At 51.7% G+C, this 23179-nt stretch overlaps 1 protein-coding gene across 4 annotated transcripts in view; it reads right to left on the bottom strand.

Moving 5' to 3' along the window:
• MED15 (mediator complex subunit 15) overlaps positions 1 to 14090 on the bottom strand; it is a 62935-nt gene extending 48845 nt beyond the window's left edge. For all 4 annotated transcript variants that reach the window (XM_079717618.1, XM_079717616.1, XM_079717617.1 and 1 more), the window contains exon 1: positions 14002 to 14090. In XM_079717618.1, coding sequence (XP_079573744.1) covers positions 14002 to 14069 — 68 coding nt within the window. In that variant the 5' untranslated portion in view covers positions 14070 to 14090. The remainder of the gene's footprint in view (positions 1 to 14001) is intronic.
• Between the last annotated feature and the right edge of the window lie 9089 nt (positions 14091 to 23179).

The raw sequence follows: 23179 nt of genomic DNA on the forward strand, positions 1-23179 counted from the left end.
CATAAACCACAGCAAGACCTTTTTTGATCCACCTCCTAGAGTAATGGAAATAAAACCAAAAATAAACAAATGGGACCTACTGAAACTTAAAAGCTTTTACACAGCAAAGGAAAACATAAACAAGACAAAAAGAGAACCCTCAGAATGGGAGAAAATATTTGCAAATGAACCAACGGACAACAGATTAATCTCTAAAATATATAAACAGCTCATGCAGCTCAATATTAAAAAAACAAACAACCCAAACAAAAAATGGGCAGAAGACCTAAATAGACATTTCTCCAAAGACATACAGATGGCCAAGAAGCAGATAAAAAGCTGCTCAACATCACTAATTATTAGAGAAATGCAAATCAAAACTACAATGAGGGGCTTCCCTGGTGGCGCAGTGTTGAGAGTCCGCCTGCCGATGCAGGGGATATGGGTTCGTGCCCCAGTCTGGGAAGATCCCACATGCCACGGAGCGGCTAGGCCAGTGAGCCATGGCTGCTGAGCCTGCGCGTCCGGAGCCTGTGCTCCACAACGGGAGAGGCTGCCACAGTGAGAGGCCCGTGTACCACAAAAAAAAAAAACAAAAAACTATCACCTCACACCAGTTAGAATGGGCATCATCAGAAAATCTACAAACAACAAATGCTGGAGAGGATGTGGAGAAAAGGGAAACCTCTTGCACTGTTGGTGGGAATGTAAGTTGATATAGCCACTATGGAGAACAGTATGGAGGTTCCTTAAAAAACTAAAAATAGAATTACCATATGACCCAGCAATCCCACTACTGGGCATATACCCAGAGAAAACCATAATTCAAAAAGACACATGCACCCCAATGTTCATTGCAGCACTATTTACAATAGCCAGGTCATGGAAGCAACCTAAATGCCCATCAACAGACAAATGGATAAAAAAAGATGTGGTGCACTTCCCTGGTGGCGCAGTGGTTGAGAGTTTGCCTGCCGATGCAGGGGATACAGGTTTGTGCCCCGGTCCGGGAAGATCCCACATGCCGCGAAGCGGCTGGGCCCGTGAGCCATGGCCGCTGAGCCTGCGCATCCGGAGCCTGTGCTCCGCAACGGGAGAGGCCGCAACAGTGAGAGGCCCGCGTACCGAAAAAAAAAAAAAGAAAAAAAAAAAAAAGATGTGGTACTTATATACAGTGGAATATTAGCCATAAAAAGGAACGCAACTGGGTCATCTGTAGAGACGTGGATGGATCTAGAGACTGTCATACAGAGTGAAGTAAGTCAGAAAGAGAAAAACAAATATCGTATATTAATGCATATGTGGAACCTGGAAAAATGGTACAGATGAACCGGTTTACAGGGCGGAAATAGAGACACAGATGTAGAGAACAAATGTATGGATACCAAGGGGGGAAAGTGGCGGGGGTGATGGTGGTGGTGTGATGAATTGGGAGATTGTGATTGACATATATATGCTAATACGTATAAAATGGATAACTAATATTAAAGAACCTGCTGTATAAAAAAATAAATAAAATAAAATTCAAAAAAAAAAAAGAGGGTCAAAGGGCCAGCTTTAAAGACATGGGGGGAGAGTGCATACAGGGCGTGGAGGAAACAGGACTCTCTGGGAAATGACTGAAGGGATTTCCCCTGAAGCACCGCAGTGAGTTTTGGGAGTAAGGCAAGTCGCCCTAAAGCTCACCTGAGAGGAGAAGCAACAGGCCAGCCCTGGAGGCAAGAAAGCAGCAGGAGAGGCTTCTCAATCCTTAAGGAAACACCTCCGCCCTAGAAGTCCACATGCATCCAAACTGACATGGCCTCCCTGGAGCCCCTTTCCTAGAAGCTGGTAGAACATGGCAGTGAACCAAAAAGAAGAAAACCCAGGATACAGGAAGCAAGAACCCCAACACTGGAGCCCTGCAGGAGACAAGCCCCTGAGAGGTCCTCACCCCCGAGGCCTCCAGAAGGGAGGTGCAGAAGGACAGACAGCCCAGCAGCACCAAGCTTGTGACAACTGCACCGAGAGGTGACTGAAGACAGAGGAAGACTCAGCCGCAGGCACACAGAACTCTAGGCACATTTCTAAGAAGGCACGTTTTTCCCAGGGAGTGAAAACCATCACAGTCTGCCACTGTGTTAGGCTGTGAGCGTCTGTCCGTGTGGCCCTAAACATCAGCGCATTACCCATTTACCCAGAAGCTGAAACACTGGTGGCCAAGGGAGAGGCAGAGATAACAGCTGTGTTCCCAGAGAAAGTCAACAGATAATCATAAACTCATCACCGTGATGACCCGTGCACGTGACTTAGAACCACAGACGCCGGCCAGAAAAGAAAGTCCCGAGTCAAGGGAAGGACATGGTGAGTCGGTGAGTCGGGACCACTGCAGTCTCTTGTGCAGTCTCTTGTAAGTCGTTATCAGTCCTTGACTTTTAAAATTTTTGCACAAATATTAGTTTGATAAAAATCAAATGACAGGGACTTCCCTGGTGGCGCAGTAGTTAAGAAGAACCTGCCTGCCAATGCAGGGTACACGGGTTCGAGCCCTGGTCTGGGAAGATCCCACGTGCCACGGAGCAACTAAGCCCGCGAGCCACAACTACTGAAGCCTGCGCGCCTAAAGCCCATGCTCCGCAACGAGAGAAGCCACCGCAATGAGAAGCCCACACACCTCAAAGAAAAGTAGCCCCCACTCGCTGCAACTAGAGAAAGCCCGCGTACAGCAACGAAGACCCAACACAGCCAAAAAAAATAAATTAATTAAAATAAATAAATTTTAAAAAAATCAAATGACAAAATGCACCTAAAGAGTGTGCCACCAACTCTGCCATAAAGAAATATTCAAGGAACGCCAGCTATGAAGAAAGGCCTCCCTCGCCTTTTTATGCCTTCCCGACTCAGTCCACGCAGAGACAGAAAGCTCCGCTCCATCAGCAGCGCCCCCACCCACCTGCCCCAGCATTCTGCAGTTCTCCCAGGACCCCTTGGCCAGAGTGTGGTCAGAGGCACCAACCCAAGAGGGGCCATCGCACACCGCCCCCCACGGGACAGGCAGCTTCCCCGGTGCTCAGACAGCCAACGGGCGGTCTTCTCTTGAGCCTGCCCCAGCACCCAGGTGGTTTCAGCTCGGAGTCAGGAAATGATGAGACACAGATGGTTTAGTCACCAACTGCAACCAGAGCAAACTACCTGTCCTTAACTCAGGGAGCCTGCTTCACCTCACTGCAGCTGGAAGCCTGTTTGCCAAACTACATCCCAGACTACTACCACTTCCTGTTCTCTTTCTCTTCACTTTCTTATCGGTTTAATTAAGCTCTCCAATCTCTGCTTGCAAGATTTCTCAACCCTCGACGAATTAGATCAATGAAAGAATGACACCTAAAGAAGCTACCGCTGCTCTTAAAGCATATGTCATTATTTGAGCTACAGAAGCTACACAAGTTTCATCATTTTCCCCATTCTGCGGGTTTGACCACAACAGAACCAGGATGCTGGAAAGACCTCTTGATCCATCCAGGCGGTAGCCTCTGGCCTCCAGGTCTTGGACCACTGTGGCTCCCCAGGTTCCAGCCCTGAGCATGTCCCACTCACCACTGGGCAACCACGTGGTAAGGACAGACTCTACCAACCCAAGAGCTTATTAAAATGCTTATCTCACGTGACTTTGTAAAATATTTGGGGGGAGGAAAGCCCTCTCTTCCAGAGGTCTGCACTCGAGTCCCAGCAGTGAAAATCATATGGTATCTGGGAAGTGACTGAAGATAGTACAGGACGGGGTGGAAAGGGATGGGTGAAACACTGGCCACATGATGCTAACTCTCCAAGTAGCTGGGAGACCATACTTCCATTATCCCTACTTCTGTGAATGTTTGGAAAAGTCCATAATGGAACTTTTAACAAGATAGGAAATAAAAGGGTTATCTCAAGCACACAGGATGACTGTGCAGAGATGCCTGAAGGAGGCTCACTCCCAAGAGTGCCCTGCAGTGGGGCCCTCTGGGCCGTCACACGGGGAGCAACCATGCACTCCGAGGCTCCCTCGGCCTAGAGAGCTTGGGCCTCGGAAAGTGGGAACTGACAAGTCTCACAAAACCTGTTCCCATAACCAGAGGTCGGTCCAGTCCCTCCCCACCCAGGCAGAGCCAGACTATGTGGAAGAGTCCTATGGTCCAGAAGACTCACTGTGTCCAGCCTCATGTGAACCTGGGCCATGGGCACACAAGTCCCAGCCAGAGTCCCCCCAGGGGATGAACCTTGGTGGTGAGAAAGCCACCACTCAAACTTGAACTCAGAGTCTAATTCCACTTAAGAAACATGGGTCTGTGTGTGTTGGCATATTTAAAATACATACACATCAAGTCATATGCCCAAAGAAACAGGACTGGAGGAAAGTGATCAAAATGTCAGTAACAGCCATCTCTGAGCAGAGAGATCACAGAAAATGCCCTCCTGTTTTGAAATCATCTGCAACATTATCTGAAGAGATTGCAGTACCGCACCCACCAGCCCAGAACACACTGACTGAAACAGGAGGTGGAGACGTGCTGGCGCTGCGGGGACTGGCTTCCCTGCACCCACATCCTCTCCCTCCGCTCCACCCACATGCCCCTCAGGGCCCCAGTGAGGCGCTCCTGCAGCTGACGCTCTTCCAGGTCTGCTCCCTGCTTCTCCCACAGGCAGCTGGACTTCTCTCCTCCAGAGGGTTGACACCCCACACACCCTGCACTTCATCACCCTGCACTCACCTCTCAGAAATTAGCACAGGATCAGGGCTCGCCTCCCTCACACGGTCACTCAATTCTGCAGCTTCCTTCCTGACAGATCTGTCCCTCCTAAGCCATCCCTTCCATTCCTACTGTCCCTGCACCCGGTGGGTCAATCTGAGTGCGCATTAACAATTAACAAAGTGCTTGTTATGAAGGCAGCTTCCTTGACAACATTGCGTGTTGGCAAAGATGTCTAACGAGGGCAACTCCCCCACGTGGCTGGTGGGAATGTCAACTGGTATCACCTGGGAAAATCATTTTCCAGATGGTGCTGAAGCTGAAGGCCACCCCTGCACCTAGCCCTGGGGTCAGAGCACAGAGAGCGAGTACTGTACTCACAGGAGACAGGACCCAAAGCAGCCTTGGCACAGTGTTCACACAGCCAACAACTGGAACTAACCCCAATGTCTGTCAAATGCACAACAGGACAGTACCGCGGGTGGGGGGGGTGGGGGGGCGCAGTCATGCAGTGGAATAATGGCATAAATAAGACCCTGCTGCCTACGAGGACAAACGTCACACACGTGACTCTGAACGGAAGAGCCCAGACCCAGGGTTGCAGAGCTTGGGATTCCAGTGACAGGAAATTCTGGAACAAACGTCTCCATGGCCCAGAAGTCAGGAGAGTGGGGCAGGGGCTGCAACGGCTGAAGCACAGGGTGCTGGGCCTGTTCAGGATGCAGTCTGGGCAGCTGGCGGACATTTTCACGTGTCCTCGGGCCGCTCACTGCATGGGTGGGCTTTACTTCAATACAAAGAAACGCTATGGGAGCCTGGTGAGGGCCCCTGAGCCCGGCCCCAGGAACTGCCCCAGCCCCACCCTCGGGTTTGGACTCCAATGGTCTGGGGCCTGAATTCCAACCCCGAGCCCCTGGCAGGGATTTCCCGCTGCACAGTCTCAGGCCTGAATCCTCCCTGGCATGACTCACAGCAACCCGATGGGTGTGAAGGGCCTGTGGTGGCCCAAAAGGGCCTCTCAGAGCAAAGATGGCATTCTCTCCACTTTATAGCAGGGGCTCCAGCCCACACCCAGTAGCCAGATCACTTCCTCTCACAGCACCTCTGATGAGGATGGAAAGGAAGTTGGAAAGAGGGAGAGAACAGGAGACAGTGGGGATGGGAATGAGCCATTTCTGAAGCAACAAGCACTGCCCCCACACCCCCAGGAGCCTGCATTGGAAGAAGCAAGGGATGCACATGCTTCAGAGAGCAGAAGCCCCCAGGCAGGGCCTTCCTCCCCTCCCCGCCTTGCCACCCCTCTCCCGGACTGGATGCCAAGTGGCTGAGCACAAAGGCTGACCTGCAGCCAGGCCACACCTCAGCCCTGGTCCCTACCCGACCCACTCCGCCGCCTGAGTCCCAGGCAGAGCTGCGAGAAGCCCGCAGGGCCAGGGCGAGTAGGAAACCATGTCCAGAGGAGGGAGCCAGACAGCACCCAGCTGCTACTTGCCAAGCCTGAGCACAGAGCCATGTGAGAGAACCGGTGAACGGAGGGAGAGCACGCCAGAGCGCTCTGCTCTGTCTCTGCAACTCTGTATGTCTGAAACGGTCTCAGAAAAAAAAGCTCAAAGTAAGGTCAAATGTCTTCTCCAAGGACTCACTGTCCCAAATAAGTTACTCCTCCTGGATACTTAACTCATTCAATCAGGAACGGTTATTAACAGGCCCCGCCTAGGTTAGCAAGAGACTCATTTTTTTTTTTTTGTCCACCGTAGCTTGAGGGATCTTAGTTCCCAGGCCAGGGATTGAACCTGTGCCCTCAGCAGGGAAAGCTCGGAGTCATAACCACTGGACTGCCAGAGAAGTCCCAAGAGATACCTTATTAAAGTGGAGGGGAACATCCCTCCCTCACGGGGTTGTGGTTTCGAGATGATTATGCCTGGGCTCCTAATGCATCCTCCTCTGTCTCCGGGATCAGGTACTCATTCGCTTATCTGTTAAACAGAACCATCTAGTAACCCCTGGACTCCCCTGTCTTTAGATGAATGTATCAAAAAAAAAAAAAAAAGGCTCAGCATTGCTTTCCACAATGCTCCCTGCAATTACCCTGCATCTCTCACCTAAGACAAGGCACCATGCTAGGAGCTCACTGGGATGCAGAAGTGTACGACCAGGTCCTGCACTCAACAAATTTATAATACTGTTGGCAAGGCAAAAAAATAATAAGTGTAAAAACAGCAAAAAAGAGTTCATCTGTTCAGTTCATGCCAGGATGCATCCAACAAGGGCTCTACAAACTCAAGAGGAATTAGGGACCACTGTGGGCTGAGCCATCAGGGTCATGAGGAGGGAAAGAGGCCAAGACCAGACCTCCGACAGGGCAGAGAAAGAACGACAGAGGGCAAGCCAGCCGTGACTGCAGCCAGAGGGCCTGACGTGCAGCAGGAGTGTCTGGCTGAGGCTCTCCCACCAGCACAGAGGGAGGGTCAGCTGGAAAGCAGAATGCTTCTTAGCAGGGGTGGAAAGAACGGCTGTGCTGGCACCTGGCCCAGGCAACGGAGGACACCCACCGTGACACAAAGCACATGGTGACTTTCCACCTTATGGCAGCTGCCTGTGACCACGGCTCACCTCCTCCTTATCTGTAGACAGGGTCTACCTCTCCTTCAAAAGATTTCTGATTATGAAAGAAATACATGTTTACTGTTAACAAGCGACACACATACATATATATACTAAAAATTACAAAGAAAATTAAAATCACTCAGGTAACCAGCCAAAGATGTCTATTTAATGAACTCAGCCTGTACCCCATGTTCCACGGCTCCTGAGGATGCCAGTTTGCCAGCATCCCTGCATGCGCGGTGCTATGACTTTCTCCAACTCTGAGGTGAGGGCCCATCAGGTTGGCCCACCGTCACTCTTGGAAAGGCAGGAATCAACTCTGATTCAGAAACTCTCGTAGTGTCCCTGCCACGAGGGGTTCAGAATGGGGGAAACAAGTGTTCAAACAATTCAGATGCAAACCGGTAACAAAGCATGGGTAAAGAGAGGGGCATGGTGGGTGGCTGGGTGTCCTGGGAAGGCAAGTGGGATAGGACTGCAAACGCTCAGCCACGGGAAGGACAGGTCTCTCAGGCAGGGGAACAAGCAGGAGGCAGGGCGACCAGGTCAAGAACGGGGCTCCTGTGAGGATCTGGGGCAGCCTGGCACGGTGGGGGCAGCAGGCAGGCGCAGACCCTGGAGGAGGGATCCCGGCTCAGAGCTGAATCCATAGGCTGCCATGCACACATTCTGGGCATCAAAGTGACTGGAGGAAGAGGATGGAGTCCGTGAAGCAAGAGTTGACAACTTGAAGCTGAGTGGTGAACACACAGGCATGGGGTCTTTAAACTACTTGGTCCTACGATCCATACTGAATTTTTAAAAATCCAGCAGAATTCCTTTAAAAATTGACCCTCTAGGTACATAACCAATATCACTGCCCTGAGGAATGCTTTTCAGGGGCAGGTACCCCTTGCCCTTCATGACCAGGGCAGGAAGATAATCACGTGGTCATGGTCCTTCCCACCCCAGAATGCCCACCATGGGTCCTGGACCAGCCACAGCCACCAGGTCAGGAATGGCAGTAACAGCTGGAAGACTTCTGACCAGGAATGGATGTAAGGAATGCAGCTGGTAGCAGGGTAGGGGGGTAGGGTCACCTATGAAAGGATGCTGGTGTGGCTGGGGACTGGCTGCAGCCTGTGCAGAGGCCAAAGATAAGCCGGGGCTTGCGGTGCTGTGCCAGCAGTGTTGTGCCAACTGCAGCAGAGGGGCCTGCCACCCTTTGGGGCCCAGTGACCCATGGGGAGTTGCTAAAACTGCCAACAGGATGCCTACCAGCAGCAGCTCCTCCAATGGGCTCTCTCAGTGCACATGGCTTGGGTTAACTTCCAGGGCCGTCTCCCCGCTTCCCCAAAAGAGGCGTAACCACTCTTTCAGGTGAAAAAGTGGTTTGCCTCTCCAGTCCTGCTACGGTTCAGCAAGCACTCCTCTGTGACACGCATCCATGCCTCAGTTTCCTCACCCTACACGGGAGTAACAAGTGCGCCCGCCCACTCTCAGGGCCAGCACAGAGGCGGTGGGTGAGCCAACACGACAACTCCTGCAGCAGGGTGCACAGCACACCCCCACGTTTCAGCTGCTGTTGTCGCTGCTGTTGAGAAAACCCTGGATGATGGAGGGCTCCCATCCCCTCATGTCACTGTCACTCCTGGCCTGGGGCAGTAGAGCCAAGGGTCAGGACTCTGAAGTCAGTGTCTCACCAATCACTTTCTAGTTTCTTCGCTGGGACTTGTGGTGACCAGACAGGGCCCCTGGCCTCGGGGCACGGACATTCTGGAGGTGGGCTGTACACGGACATTAGCCCAGTCACGTGGATGACAACTGGGCTATGAAGAAAGCGGTGGGCTCAGCAGCTTCCCTGCTGGAGAACAAGGGCCAGAGTCACACCAGGGAGGCACCCGGCTGCTGGGAGGCCTGGGTGGGCTAAGCCACAGAAAAGGGTCGGCCGAGACTCAGTGGCTTCTGCCCGTGTGAGGGACCACAAGCCACAGGCAGGATCCGGACATGCAAGTTTCAGGACACTCCCCGTCCTTCTGAAGACCTCTCCAGACCCTTGGAAGTTGCTGTTTGGTTGTCTGTTCTCTTCTGCTTTTTTTCTTTGTTTTATTTTGTTTCTGGCTAAATAGCACTCAACTTTCTCCTTCTGGTCTAGGCTGAAATCTCCACACCTCCTAGGTTCCCGACCTGGAGCTCACACCTCCCTAGGGGGCCTTGGCAGAAGAGGCAGCTGACCAGTCTGCCCTCACTCTGCTCCACACTCCCTCAGCCCTTCGTGGCCCCTGACTGGAACCCTGATCAGGGCTGCCCTCCCCAAGGGTGTCCTCCCTTTGCGATTTGTTCAGCCCAGCAGACATTTATTTACTCCACGCCTAAACATGCAATTTGCTGTACTGAGGGGTGGGAGGCACAAAAGTCTCAAGACTAAGATGGGAAGAGATGATCAAAATGGTCCTTTCATGTATTCACCATTCGCCAACCCCATGGCATACGAGGCGCTGCTCACTTCTCACACACGCTTGTTCTCTGGGAGCTGACAGACCAGACACGCGTGCTCAACACTAACCCAACACCCCAGGAGGCAGGCCCAAGGCTCACAGTGACCAGCTCAGGGGCTCTAAGGGGGGCTGCTCCTGTGGTCCTGCAGGGAAAGTGGATGTTCCACAAAAAGCCCATCTGAACCCACCAAGAGTTTCACAACTACCCTCCCCAGAGGCTCCCGTGTCATCAATCCCCTAACCAGACTCAGAGGTTCCACCTTCACTCCCTAAGGCTCCTTCTCCTGCCAGGGACTGGGGAGGGGGCGTCAGGGGACACATCACTGAGTCCCGAGCCCTCTGCTAGAGCGCGAGCGGAGGTCTCTTCCTTTTCCCTCCCACCACCCCTGTGAGACAGACTGGACTCCTGCCTTCACATGGATGAGGGAGATGACCCAGAAAGGTGACGTATGCAAGGTCACTCAGCTCACACGTGGAGAAAGTGGGTGTTCCCAAGCTTCACAATGGATGCTGGCACACGTAATGAAGGCCACTGTCATTGAGAAGGTGGCACACACAACACCCAGGAAAATGTCTACTCTTGCACTCTTCAGCAAGTGGTTTATACGCCAGGTGCCATGCTTCATAGGATTGGAGTCTTAAGGGAAACTCAAAGGGGCTGAGATACAAGATATCAGGGGGTGGCCCACTTTAGGCAGGGTGGGCAGAAAAAGATCTTTGAGTATTTGATATTTAAGCAGACATGTCAACGAGGAAAAGGAACTAGTCATGAATACAGTGAGGGGAAGTCTACCCATTGTGGAATATCTTAAATACTCGATAACAAATTGTTTAAAGGGAGAGAACCAAGAAAGAATTTGGAATGCTCAAGAAGCTGAAAGACCAGAGAGGGTGGAACGGGGTGGGGGTATGAGAGGAGGTGGCTAGGCCAGGCTGGGGTGGGGGTGGGGCATCTGGAGCTCTGTTCGGACTCTGAGGACAGTCACTGATGGGTTGTCAGCAGGGCAGTGGTGAGCGAGTGGAGGCAGAAGTCCGGGGAGGCCCGGAGGAGGCAGAGGCAGTGCAGGGCTAAGAAGAGGCTGCACTAGAGTCCCTTCAAGGGCCCTCCTAACCAGCCCCAACTCCAAACTGCTTTTCCTCAGTGGAAGCCAGGAGCCGTTTATTCAGCCTATTCTCTCAGGAGCTACTCAAGAGCCAGGTGAGGACAGGGAGCCAGCTCTCAGATGCTTCCCCTCCCACTGAAACTTCCCAGGTCTTCGCTTGGCTTCCCTCATTCAACTGTAAATTACCTCGGTTCAAAACATTTCCCGAGGGACGTCCCTGGCAGTCCAGTGGTTAAGACCCCGTGCTTCCAATGCAGGGGAGCACGGGTTTGATCCCTGGTCTGGGAACTAAGATCCCCCGCATGCCGTGTGGTGCGGCCAAAAAAAAAAACATTTCCCGAGTCGGCCAACTTTACACAACAGCATAAACACTGGAGAAAGTCAGAATTAACAACATGTCAGGTATCCTGACCTTCTTTTTTCATGCTGTGAACACAATAAATCAAGGCACCAAGAATCACAGCTTTCAAAGTGAAACCTGGAGAGAAAACACACATATCTGAGAACTGAGAACACCCACATGATGTCAGGCAGAAAGCCTCTAAAACTGCTCATCCCAGTGGTGGCAGGCGGAAGGGCTCCCTAGAGTGCCCAGGCCTTAACCCCGGGAACACGTCAACAGTAGATGCAGAAGGGCCTTTCCAGATGTAATTAAGGTTATAGACTTGAAAGTAGGGACATCATCCTGGATTATCCAGGTGGGCTCAATCTAATCCAAGCCTTTAGTAGAGAATTATTTTCTCTGGTTGAAGGCAGAGAAATGGGGCAGAAGAGCTCACCCTTGCTGGAGGGGGCCACATAGAAAGTGTGACAGAGAATGGAGGCAGCCCCTGGGAACAAAGACTGACCTCGGAAAGGCTAACAGCCAGTTAGGAACGATTTCGCCTCAGTCTTCCAACGCCATGGAACTGAATTTAGCCAACAACCTGAATGAGCTTGAAAGCAAATTCTACCCCACAGCCTCCAGGAAGAAATGCACCTGCCAATATCTTGATTTCGGCCCTGTAAGAGCCTGAGGAGAAGATTCAGCTGAGCCCACTTAGACCTCTGATCTACAGAACCTGTCAGATAATACACCTGTGTTGTTTTTAAGCAACACAATTTGTTGGCAGCAACAGAAGAGTAATAGCAGCAGTCTGGCAAAAAAAAAAAAAAAAAGAACCCAGTTTCTCTAGAAGCAGAAGGAGGCTGAATCAATAAGTACTCAGTCGGTCCTCTTCAATGGCCCCCCCAGCCCTCTGACACTCCCCCACCTGCCCCGTTTCCTCTGGTGGCAACTCATTCTTCCCATCCTTAAATTCCAGGCTCCCTCAAAGAGGACTCTCTGCCCTGGGGGCCTTTCTTACAAGAGCCCTTAAGTAGGTCAATCCTCAAGATTTCATCGATTGGTAACTCCAACATTCACTGATTCTGCAATATCGGCACAACTGTCCCCAGACGATTCCACCGCAGGGCCCGGAGCCTAGCTCTCCACTCCCCACTGCCTGCACTGGACTGAGAGCTTCCCAGCCTTCCGCCCCACTTCCTTCCTTGCACACTGCTGTACCCCACCCCCTCCATCCAGTTAGTCATCAAGGACCATCTGCGCTCGCTATCTGCTTTCTCTGGAATCATCTTCTTCTTTCAGTTTCTACCACTGCCTAATGCAGGCCTTTAGAATCTCTTGCCTGACTAGGTCATTCCACAACCATTTTATGGAGCGATGTGACACACAGTGCTCTAGCAGGGGGAATACAGGCATGAAAAACAACAGGTCCCGGGCTTCCCTGGTGGCGCAGTGGTTGAGAGTCCACCTGCCGATGCAGGGGACGCGGGTTCGTGCCCCGGTCTGGGAGGATCCCACATGCCGCGGAGCGGCTGGGCCCGTGAGCCGTGGCCGCTGAGCCTGTGCTCCGGAGCCTGTGCTCCGCAAGGGGAGAGGCCACAACAGTGAGAGGCCCGCCTACCGCAAAAAAAAAAAAAAAAAAAAAAAACAGGTCCCCAGACCCCAACAGTTCAAAACTCTCATAATGGGCCTCACTGGCCTCTCTCCTCTGTTCTTGATCCATCTTCGGGGACTCGGGATCTTCCCAACTCTGGCATCTCACCACCTCAAAGCAGGCCCCATGCCAAATAGAGGCTCATCTCCCCAGCACAGCACTCCCACCGCTAACAGGTCAGCCCCCGCTGGCCCTCCTTGCACGATCATCTCCTCAAACCCCAGAACTCAGCCTAGCACGAGGTCCTCCACGCGGCGGGCACTCACGCTCCCCACTCCTCAGCTTGCAGTGATGGCCCTTCACACTCCTACTTATCATTCTGGGACTCAGTTTATTCGCCGCCTACTCCCCAACTGCTCAAGCAAACTGTCAATTCCAGTAGGAGAAAGCCTGCCCTGTAACTGCGCCTTGGCGGCGGCGCGTCCCCTAAGGTCAGGGGCTGATCCCCGCCAGCACAGCCCGCCGGTCCGGCAAGCCCGGTAGAAGACAGTAAACCAACAAACAGCCGGTGCGGAGGAGCGGAAGCTCTGCGCGCGAAGCCCAGGGCGCCCGGCAGCCCCTGCATCGATGGTCTCAGCAGCTGAGACTGAAGAGGAGGCACCAACCCCAGCTCTTCACTCCCACTCCCGACCGAAGGTCGCTTCCTGACAGCCTCTTCCTGCCACCCTCCGGCGAAGTCCACGTGGGGGAGGGGGCCACCCGTAGATTCTCGCCCCCACCGCCCCTTCTGTCCACCCCCTCCGCCCTCGCCCCGAGGCGCTTTCTCCGAGGAGGAATCGCAAAGCGCCCAGACCTGCAGAAGCCGCCACTGGCGGCCCCGGCCTCCTCCGTCCGCAGTGGGGCGCAGAGCTGGGGAAAGGTTGCCTCCCAAGCACACAAATGACGAATGAGAAAGCTCAGGACGATGACTCAGAAGCCGGGGCTCGCCGGCTGGCAGAGTTCGGCCCAGGAACGCTAACCCGCGACCGCGGCGGCCGAGAGCGGAGGGGACAGAGGGGAGGGTCGCGCCCCGGTACCCCGCGATCCGGCGCCCGGAATACCCCGGTCCGGCCGCGCCTCCCCCTCCGCGAGGAAGGCTGAGAGGAAGGATGAGGAGGTGAAGGCTGAGGGGAAGGCCGGGGGTCGCGCCGCCGCCCCGGCCCCTACTCACATTTGGCTGACCAGCTTCTGCCGGAAGGCGGCGCTCCGCCAGTCGGTCTCCTGCCCCGAAACGTCCATGCCGGTGCCCCGCTCCCACCGCCCGCGCCCTGCTCGGCAGCCGCCGCCTCAACCGCAACTCCAGGCCCAAACCCGGAAGCCGTCGGCTGCGTCTCGGCCGCGCCGGAAGCGGAGCGGGGATTGTGGGAACTGGGGCGCTAGCGGGGGCCTGTGGGAAATGGAGTCCGCGGGCGCCCGGGAGCCCCACCCCCGCCGCGCTCCCAGCCGCCCGAGGATGACGGCAGCTGCACCTCGTCGAGTGCCTAGCGTGCGGCCCTACTGTGGGCTGGCCCTGCAAGTCCAGGGGATCCGCAACCCTCGGGGAGGCCGCGCGCGGCCGCCCGCTACCTAAGCGGATGCCGTGGAGAGATTATCAGAGATTTATCAGCCACCTGCTGTGCCCCTGCTGTGCCCCTGCTGTGCCCGCACGATCCGGGCCCTACTTCCCGGAGGCTGCCTTCTAGCGCCGCATCCCAAGAGGGACCAGACGATGCTTCTCTCCGTTAGACTTTTGGAATCCCATATCCCACCAATGGCTATATTTTGTAGGGGTTGGAGATGTGAGGAACCCAAACCACACTGTTAATTTTTAGACACAGGCTTTCCTTTTTGGCCCAACAGGAGAACACCTTCCAGATGCTCGCCGACAGCGCACAAACTTGCTGAGTGGAGGAGGCAGGGGAGCTGGAGGCAGGCGGGAATGGACAGGGGGTGAAGCCTGAGGATACTTTTAGGAGGATAAAAGTTCTGCCAGACTGAACCTATGCGTCCTTGTCTGTGGCCCTGCGGAGGGAAGGCAGGTGACAAAAATCCTAAGCCCAACTTAGGTCCCCAAGTGCTAAATAGACAGTCACCAAGATGGGCCTCACAGAAAGTGAACTGGCACCTACTGACACCTAATAAGTGCCTGGCCCAGGAGGGGCTGTGTCCACCCCGTGTCCCTGAGCCCCAGGCAGGAGTAGGGGGTGGGGGGGAGGGACTGGGAGAGAAAGGAGTGAGCAGGTTCCCCAAAGGGGCCCCTCTTGCCTTCAGGTTTCAGGTTTTGCATTGATAGGAGAGCTGTTCACAGCTTCAAACATTTTTGCTCTCATTCTTTATAAAATAATTTTTAAAAATTCTTTCCTGGGAATTCCCTGGCTGTCCAGTGGTTGGGACTACGTGCTTTCACTGCCAGGGCCCGGGTTCGATCCCTGGTTGGGCAACTAGGATCCCACAAGCCACGTGGCCACCAAAAAAAAAAAAAAAATCTGTCCCTAGGGTGATCAACTTGTCCTGATTTGCCCAGGACTCTCCTGATTTTAGCTCTGAAAGTCCGTGTTTTGACGACCCCCAGGCTGACCAGAATGGTTCATCACCCTGTCTCTATCCCCCTTGCACAGTTAATAAAACTGAGATCTAATGCACATACCATATGATTCACCCTTTTAAAATGTACAATTCAGTGTTTTTTGCTATATTCACATATTCATAAGGTTGTGCAACCATCACCACTGTCATGAACATTTTTAAGTTGACCTATAAATGTCTCTCTGTGAATCACTGGAAAGGTGTAACTGCGGTGTGTCCTATACTGTATTTGGACTTCAGATGCATTTTGTTATTTAAATCCTCAGCCCTGCAGATTCCATTCACCAATTTATGGAAAACTTTGGTCTTATAACTCCATTGGCAAAGCCAGTCCTCACTGTTAGACCCTTGGGGCTTTTGGAAGAAGAGGATGGACCTCACATCCAACTCAAGTGAGCTTGTTAACGGGGACCCCAGGACATCTCTCCCTATTCTGCACACTGGTTCTTTTTCTTCTTCTTTTTTTTTTTTTTTTTTGGTTGCGCGGGGTCTTAGTTGTAGCAGGCAGGCTTCTTTGTTGCAGCTCCAGGGCTCTTCAGTTGTAGCATGCGAACTCCTAGTTGCAGCATACATGTGGGACCTAGTTCCCTGACCAGGGATCGAACCCGGGCCCCCTGCATTGGGAGCGTGGAGTCCTATCCACTGCGCCACCAGGGAAGTCCCTGCACTCTGGTTCTAGGAAGGTGGAGAGAGCACGGCACATAGATTCACAGACAGACTGACAGACAGAGGCCCTGTTAGGATGTGATTTCTTTTATGTTATGATTCCTACTCATCGTGTATGGAACCTATAGGATTTAAGGTATGTTAAGCTAAGTTTAGTAGTTCAAAATGGAGTCACAGTGGCCAATGTGAATTTCCATATTAGTTGTTTTGAAACATCACTAAAGAACTGGGAGTGTCTGTGATAAACTGAGAGTGTTACTTTAGATAAGAAAGCTGTTGGGCAACTATGTCACTGGAATAGAAGGAGCAACTGATGAAGGCGAGATCCCCTCCCCTGGGCATAACCGTTGCTCCTTAAAAAGAGACCACCAAGCTGAGTAACTCAAAGTGTTCCAGATGGAGGCTGCCAGAGAGATACTTCCCACTCTGCTTATCCAGAGACCCATTGCTGGACTGGAGACCCTGATTGTGCAGAGACACCTCCTTCCTGACTTCTCCTCAGAGTGGTTTGTGACCCTCTTTTCCCTACTTCAACTAACCTGTGTCGTGTGCTAATTGTGTGCAATAAACTGAGTGATTCATGAATTAAATATTGGCTATGGATATTGTATGTCTCCAATCCAGTGATTCTCTCCTGTCCTTACTGTTGGGCCCTGAGACAAACAGGTCCAGAATGTTGTCAAGAATTTGTCATCGGGATAAACTTAAGTGCTACCCCCTTTGGTGTTTGCTCCAGTCTTCTATTTCTACTTATCCCTTCCTCTGGGGCCCAGAGGTGGTGATACCTTGGTTAGAGTTTGGATGGTGACTAGGGAAAGAGACGTAGAGACAGCTACAGACCTCTTGGCCTTGGGGAAAGAGGGAGGCCACAGGAAGGTCGATCCTGAACTGGACCTGCATGGTTTAGACCCTGGGGAGGAAATGATGGAGGAAGCTGAAGCTGGCCAGAGGTGTGACTGTATCCCACACCACTTGGGGCGGGCTCCTGGCTGGGCTAAATCTCTGTTCTGCTGGTTCCTGAGGCTACCTTGCCATAGCTAGACCCTGTCACTGGCCACACATTTGGTGGACACCATCCTGGGCCCTGCAGGAGGCAGGAGCTGGAAGCTTCACAGGTGGAGGAATATTCCCCCTAGAGAGCCTCACACACCCTCTCAGAGGCGCTGGCTCTCTCCTTCCAGCCTCACGTAGGGACCCCTCTGATACTCCTCCTCACTTTGGTGCTCAGTCCCTGGAAGGTGCTGACCTGCCCCTCCTGAAACTGCACACCTCAGATGGGATTTGAACCCAGCCAAAACTCAGATTGGGACTCAAACCCACTGTCTTTTAATTGATATCGCACACCTGGTCTGAGGATTTAACAAAGCTCAGGTTCTTTATGTCTCAGCGCAGAAGGAATTCAGCAACAGGCAAAGTGATAGGTGAGAAGTGGATTTATTTAGAGAGATACACATTCCATAGGCAGAATGTGGTCCATCTGGTGAGGGCAGCCCCAAAATATGCGGTGGTTAGCTTTTATGGGCTGGGTAATTTCATAGGCTAATGAGTAGGAGGGTTATTCCAACTATCTTGAAGAAGGGGCGGAGGTTTCCAGGAAGTTGGCTTTTCGTGGTCAGCCTCAGAACTGTCATGGCGCCTGTGGGTGTGTCATTTAGATACTAATGTATTACAATGAGCGTATAATGAGGCTCAAGTTCCACTGGAAGTGAATCTTCCACCATCTTAGACCTCGTTGGTTCTAATCAGTTTTTGTCCTGTCCTCAATGGCTATGTCATTTTTTTTTAAAGGTTGTGCCCTGCCCACTTCCCTCCTGTTTCACTTCCATCCCAGCACCTGCTAGATGTAACCCCTCTTCTGTGTTTGGCCTGGAGCCTGAAATCATTTATGAGTGTGGTATTGGGGGGAAGTTATTGCTTCTAAAAGCAACACACAGTAGAAACTTTAGAAAGGACCAAACATTATAAATCCCATCACTGAGGCAACCAATGTTCATATTTAGATAAATTTTCCCCCTACCCCACCATTAGTTTAAAAAATAAAACAAGTCATGAGCTGGATGCCATCTGGATCCTGTATTTAAACCTACATCATAGGGCCTCCCTGGTGGCGCAGTGGTTGAGAGTCCGCCTGCCGATGCAGGGGATACGGGTTCGTGCCCCGGTCTGGGAGGATCCCATATGCCGCGGAGCGGCTGGGCCCGTGAGCCATGGCTGCTGAGCCTGCGCATCCGGAGCCTGTGCTCCGCAACGGGAGAGGCCACAACAGTGAGAGGCCCGCATACCACAAAAAAAAAAAAAAAGAAAAGAAACCTACATCATAGCAGAAGCATTGTCTCAAGTATTAACAACTCTTTATTAACCAGAATTTTAATTATAATTTAGAGTACAGAACTACATCATGGGCAAATCTATATACAGACAACTGTAATGGGTGTAAAATACACACAATTTTAACAGCAAGATCATATGGCAAGGGCTTCCCTGGTGGCGCAGTGGTTGAGAGTCCGCCTGCTGATGCAGGGGACACGGGCTAGTGCCCTGGTCCGGGAAGATCCCACATGCCGCGGAGCGGCTGGGCCCATGAGCCATGGCCGCTGAGCCTGCGCATCCGGAGCCTGTGCTCCGCAACGGGAGAGGCCACAACAGTGAGAGGCCCGCGTACCGCAAAAAAAAAAAAAAAGGTCATATGCCAAGGGCTTCCCTGGTGGCACAGTTGTTAAGAATCCACCTGTCAGTGCAGGGGACACGGGTTCAAACCCTGGTCCAGGAAGATCCCACATGCCATGGAGCAACTAAGCTTGTGCGCCACAGCCCACGAGCCGCAACTGCTGAAGCCCGGGCACCTGGAGCCTGAGGAGAAGCCCGCGCACCGCAACAAAGAGTAGCCCCTGCTCACCACAACTAGAGAAAGCCCACGCGCAGCAACAAAGACCCAAAGCAGCCAAAAATAAACAAATAAAATAAATAAATTAAAAAGAAGAAAAAAGTTCATATGCCAATCTGAAATAGGAGGGAAGGGGGCAGGGCACAGCCTTTAAAAGAATGACATGGGGGCTTCCCTGGTGGTGCAGTTGTTGAGAGTCCGCCTGCCGATGCAGGGGATGTGGGTTTGTGCCCCAGTCCGGGAGGATCCTGCATGCCGCGGAGCGGCTGGGCCCGTGAGCCATGGCCACTGAGCCTGCGCGTCCGGGGGGAAAAAAAAAAAAAAAGAATGACATAGCCATTGAGGACAGGACAAAAGCTGGTTAGAACCGACGAGGCACAAGATGGTGGAAGATTTGACTTCCAGTGGACCTTGAGCCGCATTATACTCTCATTGTAATACATTAGCATCTAAATGACACACCCACAGGCACCTTGACAGTTCTGAGGTGGACCATCAAAGGTCACAAAGTGGGCTGTGGCCCACTTCCTGGAAATCTCCGCCCCTTCTTCAAGATAGCTGGTATAATCCTCCCACTCCTTAGTCTATGAAATTACCCAGCCCATAAAAACTAACCACCCAGGGGCTTCCCTGGTTGCACAGTGGTTGAAAATCCACCTGCCAATTCAGGGGACACGGGTTCAAGCCCTGGTCCTGGAAGATCCCACATGTTGCAGAGCAACTAAGCCCGTGCGCCACAACTACTGAGCCTGTGCTCTAGAGCCTGTGAGCCACAACTACTGAAGCCCACGCGCCTAGAGCCCACGCGTGCTCGGCAATGAGAAGCCACCGCAATGAGAAGCAACGAAGAGTAGCCCCCGCTCGCTGCAACTAGAGAAAGCCCGTGCGCAGCAGCAAAGACCCAACACAGCCAAAAATTTAAAAAATAAATAAATAAATTATATTAAAAAATAAAACTAACCACCCCATATTTCAGGGCCTCTCACCTTCTGAGATGGCCCACACTCTGTGGAGTGTGTATTGCTCTAAATAAATCCACTTCTTACCTATCACTTTTTGTCTCTCACTGAATTCTTTCTGTGATAAGACATAAAGAACCTGAGCTTCCAAAAAAAAGGCTGGGGGGTGGGTGCCGGACTTCCCTGGTGGTCCAATGGTTAAGGCTCCATTCTTCCACTGCAGGGGGCAAGGGTTCAATCCCTGGTCCCTGGTCAGGGAACTAAGATCTCACAAGCTGCAATGCATGGCCAAAAAAAAAAAGAGTCATTGCTACATCACAGCCCGTAGATTACCTGCTGCAAGTCATCCCACAGAACCGATGCAGCCCGGTTTATTTATGGACAGATGTTGCAGGAGAAGGGGGTGTGAGAGGATGGTCATGTCCCAGGAATCGGGCGAGTCCCTGGGACTGGCCGCCAAGTGAGAGTCCTTGGCTTCATGCAGGAGAGAATTCAGGAGTGAGCCACAGTAAAGTGAAAGCGAGTTTATTTAGAGAGGTATACATTCCATAGACAGAATGTGTCCCTCTCAGAAAGTGAGAGTGGCTCCGGGCTGTGGGAGTGGTTAGTTTTTAGGGCTGGGTAATTTCAAAGGCTAAGTAGGAGGATTATTTCAATTCTTTTGGGGAAGGGGCGGGGATTTCCAGGAATTAGACCACTGCCCACATTTTGGCCTTTTATGGTCGGCCTGGGAACTGTCCTGGCCCTGGTGGCTGTGTCAGTTAGCTAATGTATTATATTGAGCCTATAATGAGGCTCAAGGTTCACTGGAAGACACACTTGCCACTGTTTTGGACCTAGTTGGTTCTAACCAGTTTATATCCTCGATGGCTGTGTCATTCTTTTAAAGGTTGTGCCCTGCCCCCTTCCCTCCTGTCTCACATCCACTTTGGTTCTGCTTTTTCACAATTGAAAATATGCCACAGTGAATATCCTCCACTACGCTGTCTCACTTCCATCTGGGGTATTTCTCCAATGTAGATACCCAGAAGTGGCATTGTTGGCTTGCAGAGAGCCACTGTACATTTATTTAAATGTTAATAGCTACTACCAATTGTTCTAGGTATCAGTTATCTAGTGCTGCTGCATAAGAAATTACACCACAGCCAAGTAGCTTAAAACAACTATAATAAACATTCATTATCTTCCACCCTTTCTGTGGGGAATTCAGGAGAGGTTGAGCCGGGTGCTGGCTCAGTCTCTCTTGAGGTTCCAGGCAGATGTTGGATTCCTTCCAAGGACCACAGTCCTCTGACAGCCTGGCTGGGGTAGAGGATCTGCTCCCAAGGCAGCTTGCTCCTAGCTGGCAAGGTGGTGCTGATTTTGACAGAGGTCTCGGGTCCATGCAGGCCTCTCCTCAGGGCTGCTTGAGTGTCTTCATGACATGGTGGCTCATGGCCCACAGATAGAGGAAGACACAAGGTGCAATGCCTTTTATAGTCACACATGTTTCCTTCTGTCTCATTCTGTCCCTTAGAACCAGTCACTAAGTCCAGCCCGCATTCAAGGGGAGGAAGGAAGATTGGGTTTTACCTTTTGGAGGGAGGAGAGTCAAAGATTTTGCAGGCATGTTTTTTTGTTTGTTTTTTTTTTGCGGTACGCGGGCCTCTCACTGTTGTGGCCTCTCCCGTTGTGGAGCACAGGCTCCGGATGCGCAGGCTCAGCGGCCATGGCTCACGGGCCCAGCCGCTCCGTGGCATGTGGGATCTTCCCGGACCGGGGCACGAACCTGCGTCCCCTGCATTGGCAGGCAGACTCTCAACCACTGCGCCACCAGGGAAGCCCTGCAGGCATGTTTTTAAACCACTACTAAGCTCCAAATTGGCTGTTCCAACTTACATTTCCATCAGCAATGTACGTACTTTCCCACCCTCACCAACTGCTGCTTCATCTCCCCCTACTTTATATTTTGCCATGTTGATGTTGACAAAGACTCTCCTTGAGCAAACTTTAGTCAGCTCCTTTGAGTGCTCTTGACTAGGCCTCCGCTGTGGCACTTGTCCCGTTCTTGGCCTGCCTAGCCCAGCCTAGGCAAACCATTCTGTCCAATCAGTTCAAGGAGAATCCCCCCCCACCCCTGAAATCTGATCAAGTTCCTCGTCCTCCACTCTGGATAACCCCACTGGGCCAGTGTAGTAAGAATCCCCCACCCTTGATGTCTCAAGTTAATAATTTTTGGGTGGGCCCCACTGCACGGCATGCGGGATCTTAGTTCCCCGACCATGGATCGAACCTGTGCCCCCTGCAGTGGAAGCGCGGAGTCTTAACCACTGAACCGCCAGGGAAGTCCCTCATGTTAGTAACTTTACATCCAACGACCCCCTCAGCCTGCTCCTTTGCTTTACATCCCCAGCTATCTTTGCTGTATCCAGAGTTGAGCCTGAGCTCTCCCCTACTGACAACCCCTGATTGCAATAGTCTTCCTGAATAATCTTTCTTACTGTTTTAACAAATGTCAGAATAATATTTTCTTTAACAATGTAGGAAAATGTGGTGTAGCATTTGCATTTCCTGAGTATTAATGTGATTGAACTCTACTTCCTTTGTTTACACCCTCTGGGACTTCCTCTTCTGTGAGTTCGCAGTAAAGATCCTTTACCATTTTTCTGGTTGGTTGACTTTCTAATTATTGATTTTTAAAAGTTCTTTATTAAAAAAATCCCTTATACATTTTGAATAATAATATTTTGTAGGTTATGTTGCAAATACATTCATTGATATATGTTGTCATTTGCATTTTTTTACTTTCACTGATACTGATGATTCTCCAGGTATTAAGTTATGTATTTGTCCCTCCTTTTTTTTTTTTTTTTTGGCAGTGCCACACAGCATGTGTGATCTTAGTTCCCCAACCAGGAACTGAACTTGTGACCCCCGAATTGGAAGCGTCGAATCTTAACCCCTGGACCACCAGGGAAGTCCCTGTTTTTGTCCTCTTTTGAGTGTTAACTGTTCATGTTCATTTCCATTTAATTAATGGAATCAATATCGTTTCTTATTGTTTTGTATGAAAAAAAACTTTTTTTTTTTTTGGCTGCACCACGCAGCTTGTGGGATCTTAGTTCCCCAACTAGGGACTGAACCCTGGCCCTGGCAGTGAAAGCGCCAAGTCCTAACCACTGGAGCGCCAGGGAGTTCGCTGTATGGATTTTTTATATACTATTTGCCACTTGCTCCCAATTTCGCTGCCAGTTTCCTCAATTGTTTTCTGTTTGTTTAGGATGGCTGTGATCAAA

The sequence above is a fragment of the Hyperoodon ampullatus genome, assembly GCF_949752795.1.
Source record: "Hyperoodon ampullatus genome assembly, chromosome: 13".
Classification (NCBI taxonomy): domain Eukaryota; kingdom Metazoa; phylum Chordata; class Mammalia; order Artiodactyla; family Ziphiidae; genus Hyperoodon; species Hyperoodon ampullatus.